This window comes from Protopterus annectens, chromosome 8.part0 (genome assembly GCF_019279795.1).
Source record: "Protopterus annectens isolate FY-2018-M chromosome 8.part0, PAN1.0, whole genome shotgun sequence".
Lineage (NCBI taxonomy): Eukaryota > Metazoa > Chordata > Ceratodontiformes > Protopteridae > Protopterus > Protopterus annectens.
In genome coordinates, this window is record NC_056741.1 from 1,108,178,442 (window position 1) to 1,108,201,350 (window position 22,909).

Here is a 22,909-nt window from a genome sequence, read left to right on the forward strand (position 1 = left end):
ATAAGGGGGACTGTGTCCCATTTGTTGAGGAACAAATTAAAATAACATCAGATAAAGAAGTTACGTACTCACTATAACATTCTGTCTTTGTTGTCCATTCTCATTCTTCCTCAACCCCCCCCCCCCTTCCCCGTCCATGACTTTGGGAGAGACCTAACGGAATTGTTGTTAGGAACCATAGTTCCTGTTTGAGCTCCTGGCTTTCAGCTTTCACTTTTCTGTCATAGCATTGTTGTTGTATTTTATGATTTTCTTGCATATAACAGCAGCAAACTTGATCTGAGGTTTTGCAGTGGTCAGGGGCATTATGAGTAAGGGAGGAGCCAGAGAGCTGTTTCCTAGAATCTTTAGAAAGTGACGGAGTCAGATCGGAAGTTTGGATATGAACCCATTCATTGAGGAGGAATGAAAATGTGGTATGCTGTATTGAAATTAAGATGGTTTAATGATTATTGAGACTGTAATATGCTTTGGAGATGGGTAAGATGGAGGAGATATGGAAGGGCTTGTTAGTATATTGTCTGTGGACAGTATCTCAGACATCTTTGCAAGGTTGTGATGATGCTGAATGGTAGTACCTTTTAAATGTAAACACTACAGTAAGGGGAGATTGATAGAAGGAGAAGAACGATGTAACATATTTTAGGAATATGTAAATATCTCAAACAGTATTAAGTCGTAGAATAAATACATGAGATGATGCATATATTGTATTAGGGTCCCCTTCAAAACATCTAAAACCCATAACATCTAATTTCATAACACTGAGACCAGAACATCTAAAACCCAAAACATCTAAAACCCATAACGTTGAATTTCATAACATCTAACAGTACAAATCACATGAAAATATCCCCTCCACAAATAACGACGTATAATGACACCAAACACACTTTTTACTATGTTTCTGCAGGGGGGCTTGATATAGTGGGGTTAGGAAATTAACTTTTTCCCACTGTAGTGCAATCTTTGAGTTGGTATATTTAATTTACGGGGGTGTGGGGGGCTTGCCCCCCCCCCGGCAGAAACGTAGTAAAAAGTGTGTTTGGTAGTTTGGTGGCGTTATATGTGGAGGGGATGTTATTTTCTTGTGATTTGTAGTGTTAGATGTTATGAAATTCGATGTTATGGGTTTTAGATGTTCTGGTCTCAGTGTTATGAAATTAGATGTTATGGATTTTAGATGTTTCAAAGTAGAGCCATTGTATTGATATGATATAATTATTGTTTGTTCTGCAGTAATTGGTCTAAGAAGTAACTTGGTCTAAATAAAGTAAGCATATAATTGCCCTGGAGTGGAAAAATTAAAAAGAAAAAAATGTATGATGTAATAGGACCAATTGGGATAACAGGGTTATATTTGGTAATTTTTGATATAAAATGAATAATTGCTAATTTATCAGAAGCTTACTGCTTTAAATGTTGCAGTTATTCAGAAGATAACATAGACATTTTTATATTAAGTATGATGTACTGTGGTTAATAAAGAAGTTTTTTCAAATGCAAAAAATAAAGTACCCTGATTTGGAAAAAGACAATAGCAAAACTAGAGTAGCAGAGGGTACTTTGTACTTAACTGCTTGCCAGCTCTTCTTTCAGACATACCTGGCAGGTGAACGTGGATCAGTTGGTTAAAAATGTCATGCTCTTAGTGGAGCCTGAGGCTTGTAATCATTTTCCGCTTCTAAGAGGTTCTGCTACTAAGAGGGGAAAACTAAGAATTAGATTTGCATCTTTCATATATATGTAGGCAGTATCATCTATACTTGATTAAAGAAAAATTCTAAATATGTAGGGACATAATACATATTTTGCTATACAGAAAAAAATGACTGTTCTCTTTACCATGTACGTCACAATACTTGTATTCTAAAATTAAGTTTAATAGTTAACAGTTTTGCTGATTGTGTAAGATTCGAAGCTGAAAGATGTGTGTGAGAAAGTGGAAGGACAGTTTAATGATGTTTAGAGTAATATTCATTATAGGAGTATGAAATTACTTTTAATTGTGTAATTTTTTGTTGTTGCTCTTTTTCAGCTGGATCAAATGACTGATGAGTCCAGAAGTTCCCTTTCATTGTTGCAGTCCCAGCTGGAAGAGTATAAAGAGAAATCACGCAGAGACATTCTTGAGCTCCAGAGACAGAACAAGGAGAAAACCTTGGAACTGGAGAAGACAGGTTTGACCATCAAGAGAGTTCAGGAAGAGGTAAGATCAGAATAAAAGTAACTGAGGAAGCAGAGCTTGTTTGAAGTGCTGAATATGTTTTTTTTCCCCCGAAAAAAGCTTCAATATAGTAAATGACTTGCTCATATCTTTGCTTAGATTGAGCTGGATTGTTCGGTCAGTACAAAAGAATATTGAATGTATATACTCTGAACCCTTTTTTATATGCTTTTATTACGTTATGTCACTTTTTCCTTTGCCACTGTCTATTATTTCCCCCTTCCACATAAAGGATTTTGGTTTCATTTTTCCACTCTGTACAGCTATTCATTGTTGAGATTTCATCCTCTGCATGTTATTCTACTATGGCGGCTACTTGTCGCTGATGTTTTCTGTAAATACAATGATTCTTGCAGGCCACGTTGACACACTGATTGCTTTGAACCCTAAATATTCTTCATGGTGTGTCTACACTCATCTTCTGGGAGTACAGTCCTGCTGATATTGTGAACTTTCTTCCAACATCATTTCCAAAAGGGATATTGGCTTTTAATTGACTTGGATGATACCACCTAGAGCCAGGTTCACAGTTTCCAACAAGAACATCTTGCCCTGTGCACTCATAACTCTAAAAGAAAAACAAAACGATGCAAAAAAAAATAATTGAAAGCCCAATAGATAAAACTAAAATGTTCTGAAATCAATATTGTTGCAAATCCAATGTTTCATTTCCCTTGTAAATACCCACTGTAACATAAAATCCCATCAAAATAAAAGCAAATTATGTTCTGATATCATAACTAAAGAAAATAACTTTGTTAAATTTAAAGGATGGCAAAGTTCTGCAAGTTTTCTGACTTAAAGTGAAGCTAGAAGCAGAAGTTATGGAAAGATTGGAGTTACCATGAACTACCACAGTTGCCGCTTTAAATAACAGTTTTTTCCCTTTAATTATTCATGGTTCATTTTATTGATTACCTGGATGGTTACTGCCGGACAGCAGGAGTGAATATCTTTTGAGGCCAAATAGGTCAGGAAGCTTGGTGACGACGTCTTCATTCTAGATGAGAGCTGACATTAGATACATTATCATCTTACATCATCCTCTTACTGTATGTAAGAAAGGCTGTGCATCCACTTAAAGCCCTCATGTGTTCTTTTATGTGCATGGCTTCTGCTAATGGATCAGTAATTTAACTGGCAGAAAGTAACACTGGTCCCTCCATGTTGTAAAGCAAATGTTCAGTATTCCTACTGCTGTAGTAGCCTTTAGGTTTATATGGGTGGTTTCATGTCCAGGAAACAACTGGCCAGTTTCTGAAAGCTCTGCCCCCCTCCCACTCCTCCTCTCTGATTGATTAATCCCAAAGAGGGACATCAGCAGTCAGAGTGAAGCTTTCTTTAGTACTTACTTGCCATCTAGAGAAGAAGCACCTCTCTGACTTCATGGGAGCAATATTTGGCTAATATTGATTCTGGCAGTTAAGTCCCTGTTGGGGAGCCCCTCCACTTAAAAAAATATTGCCTTTTTAATAAAAATGAGATTTAATTTATTTTTTGACTAAAAAGGGAGGGTCCCTTTTTCACACTATTAGAAGTTTTTGCCTGGGACCACTATTTTTGTTAAAAGTGTCTACGTATTTGGGGCTAAATTGCTAACTGGTTATTTCATAGGGTTCATAGATTTGTACTAGGCTCACTGCTCTTATGGGCCATTTTAAGCCTAAGTTACCTCAAGTGACAAACCCTGCCCCTTGTGTCTGTAAGGTAAATACGGTAACCATTATGTCAGCCTACCATGGCTTGTGTAAGCTTTGAATTTTGCGGGACAGACAATTTACAGAGGAGTGGGAAGAATTTTCAGTGTACTGCTTATGCTCACTTCATAGCATCCTATCTGCCGTATGATTTCTTTCAGTGTGTGTTTGCTAGTGTTTAAACAGTACTGATGGGAATTCTGTTCTAGTTTTACATCTTCTAAGTTACGAGACTAGGGAAAGTATTCATTGTAAATGTGCTGCTTGTGAACACTCAGTGACAACTTACCTTCTGACTGACTCACTTAAGCTACCCTTAGCTTTTAGTGCTTCTTCCCCAGCTACAGCAGGGGTACCCACTCTGGTCCGGGTGGCTGTTCTCCAGCTGTCCCTAAAAAGAAAAAAATAAATCATTACCAAGGAGTCCTTACAGTTGTTGCAGACTCAGTCGATAACTCAGCTGACTGGGTGAACCTGCAGTAGCAATTAGTTGTTCCTCAGACCACCCACTCACTTCTCTGGCTTCTTTTATTGTAGTCTTTTCAGCCAACATGAACCAGGAATTAGTCATGTCCTCTTTAGGCGTGAGAAAACTATGTTTTCTAGGTCTAGGAAACACTCCACAAAATTCTTCTTGGGATAACTAGGGCAAGAGACCTTTAGACCAGACTGTTGTCCCTTCTTTGAATTGGTCCTCTACATTGTTCTTCTGATTGTTATTACTGTTTTAAAAAAGACTGGTTCCTCACCTTGGTTAGACAGGCATCGCAGGCAATAAGTCCTGCTACACAGAAGCCACTCAAGATGAGTATCTTTTATAAAGTTATTCCAGGGAAAAGGAGTTGGATGATTCTGACTTTGCTAGAGAAGGGGCTTTCTCTCATACAGATTGCCATGCCCAACTCTGATTGTGATAAATACTGTAATTTATACCCTCCTGTGAAGGAATTGTCTATTAATTGGACCATTAAAACAATGAATGAGTATTTTGTGGGAACAAATAGATGTACCCTTTGAACTGAGGCAATATTACTGTGTTACAAATGGACATACCTCATTCCTCTCCCACTCCTCTTATATTGCCAGCTCTGGAGGATGTGTTAAATGCTGCCTGTATTCATCCAATTACCCAGCCATTAGTCCCTAAAAATCTGATGAGATGTTTGGGGTTCCTCAAGCTAATATATTTCTTTTCTTTCACCTTAGATCTGATCAAGCTGCTGTTTCAACTAAGCCTCGTGTTGGTCCTTAATAAAACCCCCTCATCTCAGGACAAGGAAGGTAAAATGTTTGACTGTATAGGTAAGAGAATGCTTTCTTCCTCTGCTTTAGCCTTCAGAATTCTGAATTGCCAGGCACATGTGAGGAAATGCAAAAAAAAAAGTGACTGGAGTGTAAGAAGAAGTAGGAGTCTTTTTAGAAAAGTGAACAGAGCAACAATACATGATAACTATGGGAGCATTATTTACCGTCTTTCCTCTCCCCCAGCCAATAGCTCTTCAGATATGTCCCTTAAGTTGTCCCTCAGCATAAGGAGTTCAGGAGACTTATAGGAGGCACTGAATACAAAAACTTCCTTTCAGGGGGACTAGCTTCCCACTCTCCAAACCAAGCAGACTATTTTCCTTAGATTCTTTGATTTTTGCGCACACAGGAGTAATACTGCCAATTCCCATAAGTCAAAGGGGAAAATGTTTCTGGTTCCAAAGAAAGAGGCCTCTTGGAGACCGGTACTTAGATATTTCATTTCTAAGTATGTATGTTCAAGTTCCAAAGTTCAAAATATTGACCTTACAGAACCTGTTACACGTCATTTCTCCCATGAGTTACTTGATAACTCTTGACCTAAAAGATATTTATTTCCACATTCCCATAGCCACATGCTTCAGTAAATTTTTAAGATTCTCTGTTTCTGGGTCATATTATGAATTCTCTGTGTTACTCTTTGGTTTATCTATAGTTGCAAGGCTATTCACCAAATGCCTAGCCTTTGTCATAGTTTATTGCAGACTGAGTGTCATTCACATCTTTCCTTATTTAGACAATTTGCTTATGTTTACAGAGTATCTCCAGATGTCAGACTCTATTAACATGGGTTATTTCTTTTTTGACCAGTCTGGGGTTCTAGATAAATACTGCAAAGTCCTCCTTGATTTCATCTCACAGGATTGTGTTTCTATGATTCCTTATAAATTCTTCTCTTCAGAAAGTCTTTTTAATACAAGAGAATGTAGAATTTTATCTGGAGTTTTTCCCGAGTTTCAGAATGGCTTTGAAAATGCACATGGACCTAGCATTTAAGTTCTCTGGAGTACCACATTCTAGTTTGGGGCTTTGGAGAAAGGGAACTGCATTGGTGGAAACAACAAATTCAGTTGAACTTAGGTTTTCCCTCAAATCCTCAGACTTCAAACCAGTCTCTCACCGCAGATTATCAGATTTTACTTTTGGAGCAATTTCCAGAGGGGTAAAAGTATATGGCCTGTGGAATTTTTCTGACAGACCAAAGCACAACAACTTAAAGAAGATGTTGGATGTGATCATGTCTTGAAGTCTCTCAATCCCCTTTGGTCCCCGGGTCCTTTTCAAGCAATTACGGATAGTATCACAGTCATATGGTATATAAACAAGCAGGGAGGTGCAAGGTCGTACCCCTTATGCAAGCTTGTACTGATGACCTGGTTGTTAGCTCTTCAGTAACCCTTAACTCTTCAAGCATCAGAGCAAAACATAGTTGCAGACAAGCTGAACAGGACCAGGACAGACCCTCACAAATGGAAATTGAACAAGGTTTTATTCTCATAATTGATGCAGTTTTGGGGAGCACCTCAATTAGATCCATTTGCCTCCTTTTAAAACAGAAGTAAACATGTTTTTTGTTTCAGGGCTCCTTGCAAGGAAGTCAGGAAAATAGAAGCAGTTCCCTTCCCTTTGAAGATGATATTTATTTATGCTTTTTCATTGCTAACCAGAGTAATCTGAAGATTCAAAAAGATATCTCAGAAATCATTGTGGTGACCTTCTTGTGGCCCAGGCAACATTGATTCTCCCTTCTTGTGGAATGGGCCAAGAAAAATTACCACACACACCTTCACAGACTTGGGTCTAGTTTCACAAGACAGGGGATGTTGATACACCCCAGTGTCAATCAACTTCAGCTGACTACCTGGATGATTAATTTCTAATACCTTTTAGAAGCACATGTCACAATGACATGAAGCAGGTACTAATGAAAACTAGATATATTGGTAAGTGGAAGCAATTTTTCTAATTGGTGGCTGACCAATCACCAGGGGCCTATCAGGGATTTTGTACCACTGCTGCTCAGATATTTGTGTGAATTGGCAAAGTAACCGATAATTTGAGCGAATATTTAGAGTGAAAAGTAACAGAGTGGGATGAGGCCAAGAAGAAGTTTGGACTGCAGGTAACAGACTGACTTCCTTTCTAGGGCTTGATATCAGAATATAGGTAAAGAGAAAGGTACATGGGAGTCTTAAGTGAAACACCTACACTGGTAGAGTTTTTAGCAGAGTCTAAAACCAAAAGTTGCTGTGAAAAAGGTATAATTAGTAAGGCATATAAAATATTGGATGATAACTATAAGAATCAGTCAGAGGAAGCTAGAAAAGTAGGAACAAATTGGAAAAAGCAGTTTACATGGGAACAATGGAAGGACATATGTATGGCTCCTAAGTATGCAACAGTCAAGAGGTTTAGGATTTTTGCTTGGATTTGTTTGCATAGGTATTTTTATACCCCAAGCAGACTTCAAATAATTTTTCCTGAGGTAAATAGAAAGTGTTGAAGGTTTGAAAGGGAAGAAAGAGGTAACTGGAGAACATGTATTTGGGTAGTATGAGTTGGCAGATTTTAAAAATTCCCTGCAGATTATTCTGTGAGCAGCATTCGGGGAACAAATAACTGTTACTAAGAAAATGATTCCTTTGAGCTGGGGTACAGGATCTGAATTCCCTAGACTTGGTGAAGCCTTATTATGTTTAATTCTGTTGGCTGCCAAAAACAGTTGGTAGAAAATGAAAATCAAAATTTAAAACAATTGAAAAAACAAATATTGTAAAAGGCCAAAGAACTGGAAGGGGGCTCTTTAGAAAAGGGAAGGGCAAATTACATGGAAATAAATGGAAATCGTGGGAGCAATACATGTAGAGTGTTCCAGAGGAGTAGTGAGGCTTGAATGAAGGCATGATCAAAGCAATTTACGTAAAGTTGGACTGAAAGACAGTTATAAAGAGAGAAAACATATGTAGTGCATGAAGCTTGGTGATTACACTCCAGTGTCCTGGAATAAACAAATAAGTTAAGTGGTTCTGTAGCATGTGATCTGTTCTTAAATGAAGCGGGGAGTGCTTGGGTGTTGAACTAGACATTTAAACCTGCTAATTCTGACCAGCAAACAGTAGAATAAAAAAAAACAAATTTATTTCTGACAGCTGTCTATGCTGTTAATGTGTTCTTGACTTTTTCTAACATAACAGAATCTCTTCTGCTGTCTTTCTGAAAGTGCTTGCTAAGTACTTTACAGCTTTGAAAGGCAGCAAAACTCTTGGGGATTTTTTCTTTCCTGTAAACTAGTAGTACATGGAGCAGATAAAGCTCCATGCAATACAAAGAATTATGATTGGTTCTCCAGTCATAACCCTTTATTATGTGTTCTCAACATGCATCAAAGATTCTTCTGTCAAGCTCTGGTCTCCATGTAATTTTCTTGGCATCCATGTCTCTGACTTGTAGTAAGCCATTTATGATTGGTGACCCGCTCATGATCTTCTGTGTAATGTTTATGTGCCTACAGGGTTGCCAGATTTCCAGCCCCCCAGGTAGGGACAAAAAAAAAAAAAAAAGGTCTCTCACGACAAGTGAAGACCAAAAAAAAAAAAAAGGTCTTTAATGCGGAACAGAGTTCCACATTAATGAACTGAGCTCACTCAGTAGCTCTGCACTAAACATGGAGCTTCTCGTGTTTAATGCATTGCAGTTCCGCATTCAACACAAGTAGCTCCGTGTTTAGCGATTTTTGATTGGCCCGTATACCGGCATATGGGCCAATCAAAAATCGCTAAACACGGAGCTTCTCGTGTTTAATGCGGAACACAAGAAGCTCCGTGTTTAGCAATTTTTGATTGGCCCGTATGCCAGGTATACGGGACAATCAAAAAAAAAAAACAAACAAAGCGGAGGATGGCCGGGATTTAAACCGGCAGGGCAGGACTCGGGATCAGGCTGCTGATCTTGGGACAGTCCCACCCAAATAGGGACGTCTGGCAACCCTGTGTGCCTATGTCTTAACTTAATCATCATCATCTTCTTCTTTCGGCTGTTGCGGTTAGGGGTCGCCACAGCGGATTATCTGTTTCCATTTCTTCCTGTTCTCTGCATCTTGCTCTGTCACACCAACCACCTGCATGTCCTCTCTCACCACATCCATAAACCTTATCTTAGGCCTTTTTCTTTTCCTGTTACCTGGTAGCTTCATCCTTAGCATCTTTTTCCCAATGTACTCAGCATCCCTCCTCAGCACATGTCCAAACCAGTGTAATCTTGCCTCTCTGGTTTTGTCTCCAAACCTTCCAACTTGGGCTGACCCTCTAATATACTTTATGTCTTAACTTAATAAAGGTGTCTAAAAAATTGTTGTGAATTGCTTTTGTCTGGCCTCTGTTATTCCTCCATAAACATTTGTCTTGCAGCCATTTCAGCATGTCTGTCCATGGATCCTCCTCCTTCTTTATTGTGAAACAGTTTCTGAAAGGAGTTTTACACCTGAGACATCCTCGTAAGCAGGTTGCTTCTCCTTGGGATCTCAACTGTCTTCTGGAGAAATTGATTGTCATATTTGAACCTGCCCTTCAAGTTAATTTAAGGTTCTTGACTTGGAAAAATGTACTCATTATTGTTCTGACATCTGTAGTAAGAGTATTTGAGTTACAAGCTCTCATAGTGGGTGAACCCTATCGGACTTCCCAAAGGCATAGGGTCTCGGTTACTCATGCTCAAAGTGCTGTCAGAGCTTACTTTGAATGAAGCCATCAATCTTCCAGTTTTTTACCCAGAATCTAAAAAACAGAGAGAGAGGATTCTGCATACTCTGTGCATAAGCAAATCAAATATCTTGACAGAACAAAGCCTTTTAGAAAAGCTAGTCAGCTGTTTATTTCACTTCAAGGGACAGATAAGGGACACTCTGTGTCTAAACAGACAATTTCCATGTAGTTGTCCTCAACTGTTTTTATTCATATCATGGCTCATCCATCACAGGAAATATCAAGGCACATTCTACCAGAGGCTTGGCTTCTTTGATGGCATACTGGAAAGGGGTATTCTTAAGGCAGTGACATGGTCCCCTATACATACTTTTACAAAGCATTGCAACTTGGATTTCTTTTGAAGTTCCACGTCTTACTTTGCTTGAACCATTCTCCAAGGCTCATGGATCTATGCTTCCTTCTCCTAGGTTGGGTAGGCTTTAGTAATTAACTCCTGTGATGATTAACATAAGTACAGATGTGCAAGTTGCACCTACCCAGGACAGTAGATTCCTCACTGCTGCAGTAGCCACATAGGTTCATAGGAGGTTACTAGGCTATTGGCCCTATGGCTTTTATAAGCCTAGCCAAGTTATACTCTTGCTCCCTTACTAAGTCATATGATGTGTATTTGCAGTGCGAGTCTGTGATCAGCACCAGCTGCCCATTATCCAAGAGGGACATGGGTGACACCCCTGGGGTAAATTTACGCTCTTGCATCCAGCTGTCTAAGTTGCACTTAAGTAGGGTCATTGAGGAGCTCTGTTTTATGTGAATTGGGAGCTTGTTCCAGAGGAGTGGCAGTCTCTTGGAGACCTATCTGTCTCTCCAGCATGTCCCATTAATGTTGCAGGCTAGGTTAAGATCCCTAGAGTGAGTGAATTTTCTCCCATTTGACTTGCAGATATGCAGCATTTCCATTAGGGCGGGGTCCGAGACTGCTCTATAGGCCTGGCACAAGTCACCTCTTAGCAGCCTATAAGATACAGAGTTCAGTGACAGGGCCTTCAGTCTGTCCATGTCGGTCATGTGTTGAAAGCCCTGAATTTTCTTTGTGAGGAACTCTGAGGTCTTTCCAGCTGCTGTAGGTGTGTGGTGGTACATACAGAAGGGAGCGTTGTACTCTTTTAGTGGTCTGATGAGGGATGAGTACAGGGGAGTTGTAACATCCTTGGCTCTGGATGTGATGCCTTTACTTATTAGATGTGCAACATAGAAGGCCTTCCTTACCAGTGTGGACACATGGTGATCAAAGTTAAGGTTGCTATCAACCTGTGTTCCCAAATCTCTCACCACAAGGTTTGAGCTGGGGGGGGGGGGGTTACTGTTAATGTTGTAATTTGCAGTGACTTCCCCTTTGCCATAAGGGATGATAATGCATGTTTTGTGTTTAGTTTAAGTCCATGGCTTTGGCACCAGTCATTTGTCTGTGTAAGCCCTTTTTTTTAGTATGTCTTCATCTTTGCGGACTCATTGTTGGCACCCAGTTTGCAATCATCAGCAAACTTAATAAGCCACAGGCCATCTGTTTTCACTTGAACTTCTGAGAAGTAGATTCCAAACAGTAGGGGGCCCAGCACAGATCCCTGTGATACACCACTGGTAACTGGTCTGTTGGAGGAGGTGGAATCCCCAACTTTGACTGTATGCGTTCTGTCGGTGAGCCACTTGGCTACCCGTCTAATGACATATGGGTTAATTCCCAGCTGGGTGAGTTTCTCAATGATGTTTGAGTGGGAGATTAAGTCAAAAGCCTTGGCTAAGTCAAGATAGGCTGTTTTCCCTTCATCCAGGGCTTTGGTGACATTCTCGAAGTCCACTGGGTTCACTGACAAACTCACCTAGCTAGGTATCAACCCTTATCTCGTTAGATGGGTGAGTAACTGGCTCATTGATAGAACACATATAGTCAAAATAGTAATAATCAAAAATCCACCTCCAACATCAGACCTGTAACCAGTAGTGTTCCACAGGGATCAGTCCTGGGACTTCTATTGTTTGGAATCTATTTCTCCGAAGTACAAGCGAAAACTAAAGGTCTGTGGCTGACAACGTTTGCTGATGATTGCTGATGACTGCAAGCTGGGAGCGGTCATAGAATCTCCAAATGATGTCAACATCCTACAAGAGGGTCTTACACAAACAAATGATTGGCGCCAAAGTTATGACCTTAAACTCAATGCAAAAAAATGTATTTTCATCCCTTTTGGTAAGAGCAATGTTCCTGTTAACTACCATATTTAATAGCAACACCCTAAGTGTACACTCTTTGGTAAGAAACCTGGGTACACAGGTTGACAACAACCTTACCTTTCATCACCATGTCTCTACAGTGTTAAGGAAGGCATTCTGTATTATTCATTTCATAAGTAAGGGCATTACCTCCAGAAAAAATAAGTTATAATCTCCCTGTTCTCTTCCGTCATCAGGCCAATAATTGAATACAGCACCCCTTGTGATATGTACCTTTCCAAGCACCAGCAGCAATTGGAGAGACCACAAAGGTTCCTCACAAGGAAAATTCAAGGTCTTCAGCATGTGTCCTATGTGGATCGTCTGAGATCACTGTCATTTCATTCTGCTTCATGCAGACTACTCAGAGGCGATCTGTTCCTTGCATATAAGGAGATCTCAGACCCTGCTTTATTGGAAATGCTGCATATCTGCAAGTCAAATGGTACACAAGTTACTCGCTCTAAAGATCTTAACCTGTATGTGACATTAATAGAAGCTGCTGGAGGGACAGATTTGTCTCCCAGAAGTTGCCATACCTTTGCAACAGACTCCCACTTCATGTCAAACAGAAGACCTCATTGGCCCTCTTCAGACGCAATCTGGACGATTGGATGGGTAACCGTAAATTCACCCCAGGGGTTCCAACGGTGTCCCTCTTGGACAGGGGCAATAGGTGTTTATCGTGGAAGTAAAGGTAGGACTTGGCTAGGCTTGTAAGGCCCCTACGGACATTAGCCTAGTAACTTCCTGTGATCTACCCTTATCGAAGCCAATGTTGAGTCGGGTCAAGAGTTTGAAGTTCACTTGTGTCTTTGTTGATAAGGTTCATGATGATTCTCTCCATGACATTGCAGATGAGGCTGGTTAGGCTTATGGCTCTGTAGTTACCAGAGTCAGTTGATGGACGCCATTTGTGCAAGGGAATTACTGTTGCAGTTTTCCACTCTGCTGGGACAAAGCCAGTACTTAGAATGTGGTTGAAGAGAGTGCCAAGTGGTCCTGCTAGATCCTGTTTTAGGCCATTTTGTAAGCAGCCTGGGATGTTACCAGTTCCAAAGAGGCTGTGTTTTTGGCCATGGAAAGTGGGGTTATGACCTGCTCTTTGGAGATACTAGGTAGAGGACTGGTGACAGGTATGTTTTGGGGTATGTCTGGTGGGGACAGAGGGATGACGTTTGCACCAAATCTGTCTGCTAGCAGATTGGCGATGTCCTTAGAGTCAGTATGAGTGGTACTATCCACTACTAGTTCAGTACAAAGCTGGACCTTCCCTTTTAGATTTCTGATGTAGCTAAAGAATTACTTGTAATTATCCTTAGTTAGGGATGCTAGTTTAGCTTCGTAATTGGCTTTGGAGGACTTTACAAGATATTTGATTTGCTTGTTCAAGCTGTGGTGGGTGTCATCCCTCTTCTTAGACATTAGTTTTATCCTCTTGTGTATAACCTATTTATGCTTTTTTGTCCACCAGGCTGGCATGTTTTTTGTGTGTGGATCTTGTTTTGATCCATTCAAGTACAGCAGTCTGTACATTTGTTGAGGTGTTTATATAGGGTATTTGTGTACACCTCTGTATAGCAGTCATTGTTGACAATGTTAGCAGGGGCGGTAAAACTATTTATGCCATCGCTAAGGAGGCTATAATTTACCTTGGAGAAATGTTTCATCCTTTTTGCTGTTGAGTTGGGGGGGGTCCAGTATGATCATTACTTCAAATAAGACTGATTTTTTGATCAGATCTTACCAGGGAGGGAAACACACAGGGGGTAGTGCAGAGACCCCATATGTTGGTGAATACTAAGTCTAGGACATTCGAGCCCCTTGTGAGGGTGCAGACCATCTGTTCCAGAGCTTTTCTATTAAAGTCCAGGAACCTTAGGGTAAGCATGTTTGTGCTCATATATGACTCCCAGTCCTTGAAAGGTTAGTTGAAATCACCCATGACCAAGGTGTTTGGCTGTATAGTGAGTGATTAAAGTAGGCCCAGGTAGGCAGAGTGGTTCTCGTGGTTCATGGTGGGGAATCTATAGCCAACAGTGATATGGAAGGGGGGGATTTACCTACAGTTAGTTGAACATGGAGTAGCTCTAGGGAGTCATATTGTTTGACCAGTCTTGAGGTGTATTTGTCTTTAATGAAGATGGCTACACCTCCATCTTTGGTTCTTTCTTGCTTGTTTTGAAAGCCATTCTAGCCTTGCATGGCCAGGGTGCTCTCCACAGCTTTGAACCATGTCTCCGTGACTGCATAGACATCAGTATCGTCCAAGGTGTAAGAGTGCTTCCAATGAGTGCAGTTTCCAATTTGGACTCCTAGCATTAAACAGCATAACCTTGAGTTTATATCTAGTGTGTTTTTTTTTTTTTTTACATCAGGAATTTTGTTGTGACATTCCCTAAAAAAGGCACTATGGGAGAGGCAGGTACCTTTGGTAGTAACTGAAAGCCAAGAGGAGAAAGGTGAAGACCATCTCTGGCAAAGCAGCATGGTCTGATACTGGAATCCCGGAAATGGCTCCAGAAGCTAAGCCAGTTGTTGAAGTCTGCCATTTTTAAGCTTGTATTGAGGCATCATCCTGGGTGATGGTAGAATGCTGCTTAAGGCTAGGGACATACCTGCCTGAGACACAATCTGAGAGCTCAGCCATGTCTGTCTTTATGTAGTCCACTGAGGTACATCTCAAGTCATTCACTCCAACATGGAGTATGATAGAGTCATAACAGTACTTGTTGAGAGACTTGAATGTGTGCGTGATCCGACTTATTCTGGCATCTGACTGTGACCTTTTCCTTGTCCAGCCTGGTGAGGGGGACGTCTTTGTGTCTCACCATAGAGTTGCCTATGACTAAGACATTTGGTTTTGAGGTGTTTTACCTTAGGGGCTTATTGGCTGAGACACTATGTGTATTGTTATGTGTAGTGGATTGTATTGGGTCTGCAGTGTGTACAGTAGGTTTGCACTTGGGAGGTCTCTGATCTTTAGGTAGTCTTCTAGGGAGTACCTCTGCATATGTGGGTTTGTGTTGTGAGTGTGTTATGTGCAACAAGTGGTGTGTGTGTGCCGACAACCTGTTATATCTGGTTTGTTGTTATGAGAGAATTGATTCCAAATTCATAGTGTTGATACATCTCACATGTTGTATTTTGTTTGTTTAGAGATAACTGGTTGTCGGTATACATGAGGCAATTGCTGCATTGCCTGATTGCACATGTCAATCAGGCTTGCTGGAGAAATGGTGGGAAACTGTCCATTTATTATAGCAGGTATATACTGTAGTAATTAGTGGGGAGTGAGCTCAATGGGCCAGGTTTTGCTGTAAGACTAACAAAAAGTGGCTATTTTATGGAGGGCTAGGGCTAGAAAACTTTATCAATGCTTCACAATGCACAACTGAGCTGCTCATAGGGCAGCAGTGCAGTCTTTGAGCAGCTCCAGTAAACTGAACACAAAAACAAAGCTTAAATATAAGTGAAGTTAAATGATTTTAAAAAAGTAACCAAAGGGAAAGCCCAAGACTGAGCCTTATTCGAGCAGTCTCCAACTCAGATGGTCCTTGGCTGTACACCTCTGCCACAGTGGTGCAGGGGGGGGGGGCTTCCTAATGTAAGATGGCCGGTTTTAGTGCTCAAATGATACCAAACAGTCTAGATTCAGCAAGCCTGAATCTAGCCTATGCTATAAAATGCAGATTACCAGAAATTCAGAGTGCAGAAAATCGCAGTCACAACAGCAAAAAACAGTTTAAATAAAGCTGCAATTCAGTAGAATACTCCGACAAGAGTGTAGACCACAAACCTTTCTTGTGTGAAGTAACTGTTCTGGAATGCAAGTGCTTAAACCAGAACAAAGACACTTAGAGTAACAGGCAGAATAAGCCTTCACCAGCAATTCCCAACTTAGGAGAGTGTAGCCTACACTCTTCTATTACAAGAATCTAGACCACAAACGTTCCTAATGTGAAGTAACTGGTTTGGAGCCCAAGTGTTTAAACCAGAACCAAGACACTGTCAGAATAACAGACACAGTAAGCCTTCAACCAGCAATTCCCAGCTCAGAAGGGCAGAGGCTACCTTCTCCTCCCACAAGATTGTAAACTACAAACCTTCTTAATGTAAAACTGGCCTGAAGCCTAAATGCTTAAACTAAAACTAAGAGACTTAGAATAACAGTTGCAATTTAATCAGGCTACTAACAAGTAGTAGTAAATGCAGCAAAGTAAATGCAATCAAATAATTTTAAGAACAATTGGCAAACGCAAAATAAAGTAATAAAGTAAGAAGAAACACAAATACAGTAAAAGCAGCTGAATAAAGTGCATTTTTTTAAAGTTAAATGGGAAGGGAGGAAACAGAAGATAATTCAGGGTTAAGAAGCTAAGGGGCTGGGCTTTCCCAACTGATCAGATGGGATGGGGGAGTGTCCAAAATCAGATTTATAGTACGGGAGGGCAACTGAAAAGCCACCAGGTTTAAGAGTACAATAACAGTTGGATGGGTGGGTGGGAAAAATAAAATGTAGACGGAGATCAGCAATATTCAGGCAGAGTGCAGCAAGCAAGCCAAATAAGCATTCCAGCTAAATAGAGATGCCTCCAAATATTTCTAGCTAAATGAGGATTGCTATTTCTCAGCTCCTCCCACTAATTAGCTGCTGCTGTTCACTGTTTGCAAAGGAGTTTTTTGCTATTTTTTCTAACTGACCCTAGCCAAGACCTCTTAAAACTCCAAGGCAACAGCAAACTTAAAACAAAACAAGTGTAATACAAGAAAAAGAAAAAAATATGAGTAAACAACCCTTAAATGAAAAATTTCAATTAAAAAAAAATGCAGACAGTGATCAGCAATATTCAGAGTACAGCAAGCAAGCCAAACAAGCACTCCCTGATTTAAGCCTAGCCAGTCAGCTCATGTGAGAATCAAACCCTGCACATTGTGTCTGTAGGGTAAGTATTTTAACCGTTGTGCCAACCCTCATCTAAACAAAGTTTGCACACCCTGTATTAGAATCCAGGACCATCTGTACACTACCCCTACTCTTAACACCTGCTGTCACATTTCCTTATTCTTGTGTATAGATGTAGTTGTGATATAAAGTAGGTTTGAGTTTGTTTCTACATTGTTTTGTTATAAATGTTTGTTTCGTGACGGTTAATGCATTTGTTTATTGGGAAAGTCCAACTTGGCACAGGTGCCCTTTTTCAGCAAAGGCCCAGGGAGGAAAAGCTCCAAGGTATCATATTTAATGCAATCAGTATTTACACTAACAAATATTGTAATGCAGTTTCAATGAATACATAGCACAGTAATCAGTATAATACAATTTGTATTGATATTCACAAACATTAAATTTACAAGCCTTGTACTGGGACTTTGCAAGTAGAAGAGTGGTTTATAAGGCAAGTAGGAGTAATTTTAGAAATATAATACAGTGAGGTATTAGAGGAGATAGGCAAGTATGAGCATTAACAGAGAAGTAGTGATGGAATAGTAATTTATTAGTGTTTATTTAGAAGTAACTATAGTAGTTTTAAGAAGGACAGTAGGGGATAAGCGGGTTAAGTGATTTAGTTCTTTAAAGGGAGGTGTAAGAAAGGTGATGAACCCAAATGAGGAGCAGGAACAAAGCCAGGAGGCAGACAGGAAGTATTTTAGTAATGATTTGAAAAGATGAAAGACGTGTGATAAATCTGATTCGTATAGGAATTTTAGGGTTCCTATTAGATGACCAAAGACGCATTCTATCGAATGCATCTTGGTCAAACTTAAAACAACAAAAAGGCAAAATAGCAAAGCGGCATTTAAACAAATTCTTTACTCGGGAAATAATTTGCTTGGTTGCTTCCATTACTTTGCCATTTTTGGCACTGTAGTGCGATCTTGGAGTTGGTATATTTAAGTAAGGGTGTGTGGGGGGCACAGCCCCCCACATTATGTATTCAGTTTTTTTTTTTGGAACAGCGATCGCTGTTCTGAGCTTTCGAGATTGTAAGCTTTTGCTTACATGGGGTTGATTAGTCATCGTTCGCTTTTTTTAAGCATTCGATGATATAATATAGACCTGGAATTTTATTCCAAGTTCTAGCCACACTGTTGGAAAACAGACTGACCCTAGCAGTCCTTTGTGGTTTGTAGATGGTAAGCAATTGTTTATTATTTGACCAAAGAGTGCTACTTGGAAGATAGTACTGAAGTTGGAAATTAATTGCTGTGCAGGCGGATGGGGTTTGGATTATTTTATGGGTTAAGGTGAGCTGTGTATAAGGTAGGTGGTGAAGAAACTTGAGCCAGTTTAGTTTTTTTAGTGCTAAACAGTGGTGGGTCCTGTGAGGTTTGTTGCAAGCAAATCTGGCAACTTTGTTATGGTTCTGACTGTTCAGGTTTAAAACTAAGTGAGGCTTGTAGGGTGATCATGATAGGAGCTCCATATAGGAGAAGGGGGTAACAGGTAAGTGGTAACTAGCATTACCTTGGCAGAGTCTGCACAGAATTTCTTTACCCTTTGTAGGGTGCCAGGTTTTTGATGGGTTTTTCTTGATGCTGTTGTGGATATGTAAATTGAATTTACGATCGTCATTGATTGTAATGCCAAATTTTTTATGTGAGTTAACTTCAATCATAGTATTTTTGAATGTAAGATTGTCATTGATTTTTGATGGTTTTGTATGTGAGGTAACTTCAGTCTTGGTATTCTTTAAGAAAAAAAAATATTTTTTTTTCATGGAAATGGGATTTTGGAAAAGAGAAGCAATTTAGTTTTTTTTTTTTTGGATGTAGTACCAGGTGATTATCCTGTAACCAACTTTGAAGAGAGTTAACGGCTTCTTGAATAATTCTGTGAATATATATTAGATTGTCAGAAAAGCATATTAGGGTAGAGTCATCAGTATATTGTATGATGGAAGCTTGCTGAGAGGAGTTATGTAAATTATTAGTAAATATATTGAAGAGTAGAGGGCTGAGAATGGAGCCCTGTGGCACACCAGTGTTGACAGGAAGGAAGGGAGAAAAAGTGGAGAGCCATTTAACAGATTGGTATCTATCAATTAAGTAATAGTTAAACCATAGTGGGTTGTGATGGCCCGAGGTAGGACAGTTGGCAGAGGATATTTTGGAGAGAATCTAGATCAAAAGCTTTAGAGATCAGGGAATACTGATGAAACAAGTATGCCTTCATCTCTGGCTTTGTTAATAGTATTTGTGAAAGCTAAGGCCATGGCAGTGTTTTGGGCCAGTCTAAAATCATGCTATGTGGTGGTTGGGAGCTTTTCTTGAAGAATATGTTGAAGAAGTTGCTTGTGAATGCACTTCTGTAGAATTTTTTTACATAGGGAATAATATGGCAATAGGTCTGAAATTGGTTGCATCAGAAATGGTTCCTCTTTTATGAAGGGAGATGATGATGATTTTTTCCATAGAGAATGAACGTATGATTCCTTGTTAGATCTCTTAATTAGAAGAGACACAGGATAGGCTAAGGAACTGGTAGCCAGTTTGAGATATTCTGCTAGGAGATTATCTACTGTATGAGAACGGTTTCATTTTAATAAGTATTGATTTGATGTAGGAGATTGGGATGGGTTTTAGGGTGTAATAGGGGTTGTTTGCTGTCTGCGGAGAGGGCATGTCAGGACTGTTTAGAGGAAAATCTTTAGTAAGGGCTTTAATGCTTTCTGTAAAATGTGTGTTAAACTGAGCAGCTATTTTTGAGGGAGTGTTATTTGGGGCAGGATAAGGAGTCATGGATGTTTTGGGGTGGAGTATATTAATAGAAGACTAGATTTTTTTGAGGTTGGAAGACTGATTTAGTGTGGGGTTAATGAAGTAGTTTTTCTTGTCTGTGATAATCTGTCTTTTGGTATGGTTGTTTAGTTCTTTAAAGTGGTGTAGGTTTTGAGAAGGTATGTATTTTAACCATTCTTTCCCAGCCCTCTCTCTTATACATTGAGTGGATAACCAGGGAGTATGGTTATTCTTTTTGTTAGAGCTAGGCTTTTGAGAGTTTTCAGGAAAAGTGAATTAAATTTGCACACAGCTTCATCGAGTGGAATATTTTTCAGGATAGATAAGTTAAAGGAAGTTAGAATTCGGTTAAATGTATCAGGGTTAAAATTAGTGAGGGAATGGAAAGTTCTCAGTTTTGTTTGACAGGATAGGTACAGAGTCTGTTTGCATATACTGAGAGGTAATCACTGATGGAATCAAGTGAGGGTGCCACTAGAGATTTACTTAGTAGAATCAGACGCCAATATCAAGTCAGGAATTTAGCCACTCTTTTGGATACTTTTAACGTGTTGGGGAGGAAATGAGTAGAGTCAATCCAAATAAGTTTAGGCTAGTTGATGGATATTTTATTGAGATATTCTGCCAGTTGAAATTAACATCACCTAAGATTATTTTTTCATTAGAAATTGCATACGAGATCCAGTTCGGAATATTTTCTAGGGTTGTAACATTATTACCTAGGGGGAATATAGAGTACTATAATACATAGTTTCTTATAGTTATTTAGTTTAAGATGGTAGTTGAGGAGTTCAGCATTTTGGAATTTGGGAATAGTTTTTTTGTAGGGTAGGATTTCAAGATGAGGTATAGTAAAGCTACTCCATCACATTTTTTTTTTAGTTTTTTCAGCCCTGATGAGGTGCAAATATGGGGTTTTAGCCATATTTCAGTTACAGCAAGAATAGCTGGTGTATTGTGGGAGATTCAAGCATGGAGTTCTGAAATGTTGTTATAGTTGCTCTAAGTATTTAAGGAAATTAATTTAAGCTGTTTTGGTGAGTTTGAAATAGATGGGTTGGGTTTTGATGATGGTGTTGGGGTCTATTTTTAGAAGGAGGATGGGTGGACTGAATAGGAGATGGGGATTGGTTTGGAATGAGTTTTAGAGGTTATTGGGGAGTCAGGATGGGAGGAGGGGCTGGTGTTTGGATGAATATCCCTACAGAGTAGAAAGAGAGAGAAAATGGATTTAATTGGTAAACTTGTTTTAATCAACTTGTAGCAGTTAGTTTTATTTTGGTGTGGTAGGTGTGAGGATTTAGTAAATTGAATTTGAAGTAAAGATTTGGTGAGTCTTTGTATATACTGAAAGCGATTATTGGCGAAGTGGGATGTTTTGAATGGTTAGAAGTAGAGCACATAATGGGAGAAATATGTACAAGATTGAGGGATGTAGGATAAGTTGTAAGGTGATAAAACAGGAAGAGTAAGGATGCAGTAATATTTAAGAGAAAGGATGCAGTAATATTTAAGAGAAGCATGGTATGTAGCTTTGTACAGGGATATGAAGGAGGAGCTAGAACACTGGAGGTTGAATATACGAGGGGTAGGAGTAGATAGGTGAGCGAAGTGGATAGTGTAAGTTGTGCTCACATGGTTAGTCAATAAATGTAAGACAGGAAAGAAAGTTACAGTGCTCAAATGCAGACTGATTTAGAAATTGTGTGTGCATTCTTGTACCTAGAGTATATCTATATTTATATGTATGCCTTTAAAGAGGGGTAGGAAGATAGGTGGAGTGCTTGGGTAGGAAGATAGGTGGAGTGCTGTGTGAAGAGCAAGTCCTATAAGTGTAATGCTATGAGGAGTGGCTGTGGAATCAGGGTTGGGAAGGGAGCATAATAAGGAAATGGCTTTAACAGCCACAGAAGTCTTTATCTTTTATGCTGTTAGTGGAATAATCTGATGACTTGGATCCAAACCTATCAGTTGAGGAGGAATGAAAATTGACAACACAGATGGAACATCATGGTAAGGACACAACTTTTTTTTTTTATTTTTTTTTAGCTGTGTGACTGAGCTAAGAACTCGGGATATGTGACTAATAGTCAAGATTCTTTTTGTTAGCAGAAAGGATGATGTTTCAGAGACAGAGTCTTAAATTTTAATTAGTTGTAGAAGTGAGCACGCAGTGTCCTATAACAGTGTGAAAGGAGCAGGGGGAAGAAGGAACAAGACTGAAAGCCAAGAAAGTCCTAAAGAAAGATTTACTCTGACTGCTGATTTCCCTCCTTGGAATTAACCAGTGTGCAGAAAAAGTGAAGGACTGTGGGGAGCCAGTGTTTTTGAAGGTTTACTATCAAAATGTTGAAATTCACATGGTCAACGTTCATAACATCGAAAGTCATTACCGAAAAAAAATGTCTTAACTTTAGATGTTCGAAAAACACCTGCAAACTAAAACTAGTGTTTTTGCAGGGGGGGCTGCACCCCCCCCCCCACACCCCCTGCTACTTATATATTACAACTCCGAGATTGCACAACAGTGCAGACAAGGGAAAATCCTTGCCCTGTTTGCAACATGATGTCGACAGGTAATTTGCATGCACTTCCTGTCGACCAAATGAACTACTTAATATTCATGTGTCAACCATATGGGTCGATCATATGACCGTTAGACCAAATGAATTTCAACATTTTGATAGTAAACCATTTTTGAAGATGGCATTTTGTTGTTCACAAGGCAGGGAACAAACTATATAGCCTGAGGAGCAGCAGTGAGGAATTAGAACATGTACTGTTATGGGTAAGTGCAACATGTCCTTCTGTTCTCATGTTGCAGTATTCATAACCTTAGGGAGTTGCTGCCTGCAGCCCTGGACATCTGGCCAGTATACCAAAGTTTTAGATGCAGGGGTATGTGCGAAGTTGCATGCAGGGGCCATAAACTGATGTTGATTATATTTGTGACATCTGCATGT

General features: G+C 39.7%; 1 protein-coding gene across 2 annotated transcripts in view; it reads left to right on the forward strand.

Moving 5' to 3' along the window:
* CGN (cingulin) overlaps positions 1–22,909 on the forward strand; it is a 1,354,172-nt gene that overhangs the window by 1,004,440 nt on the left and 326,823 nt on the right. For both annotated transcript variants that reach the window (XM_044080636.1, XM_044080637.1), the window contains exon 14: positions 2,039–2,209. In XM_044080636.1, the coding sequence (XP_043936571.1) occupies positions 2,039–2,209 (171 nt within the window). The remainder of the gene's footprint in view (positions 1–2,038; positions 2,210–22,909) is intronic.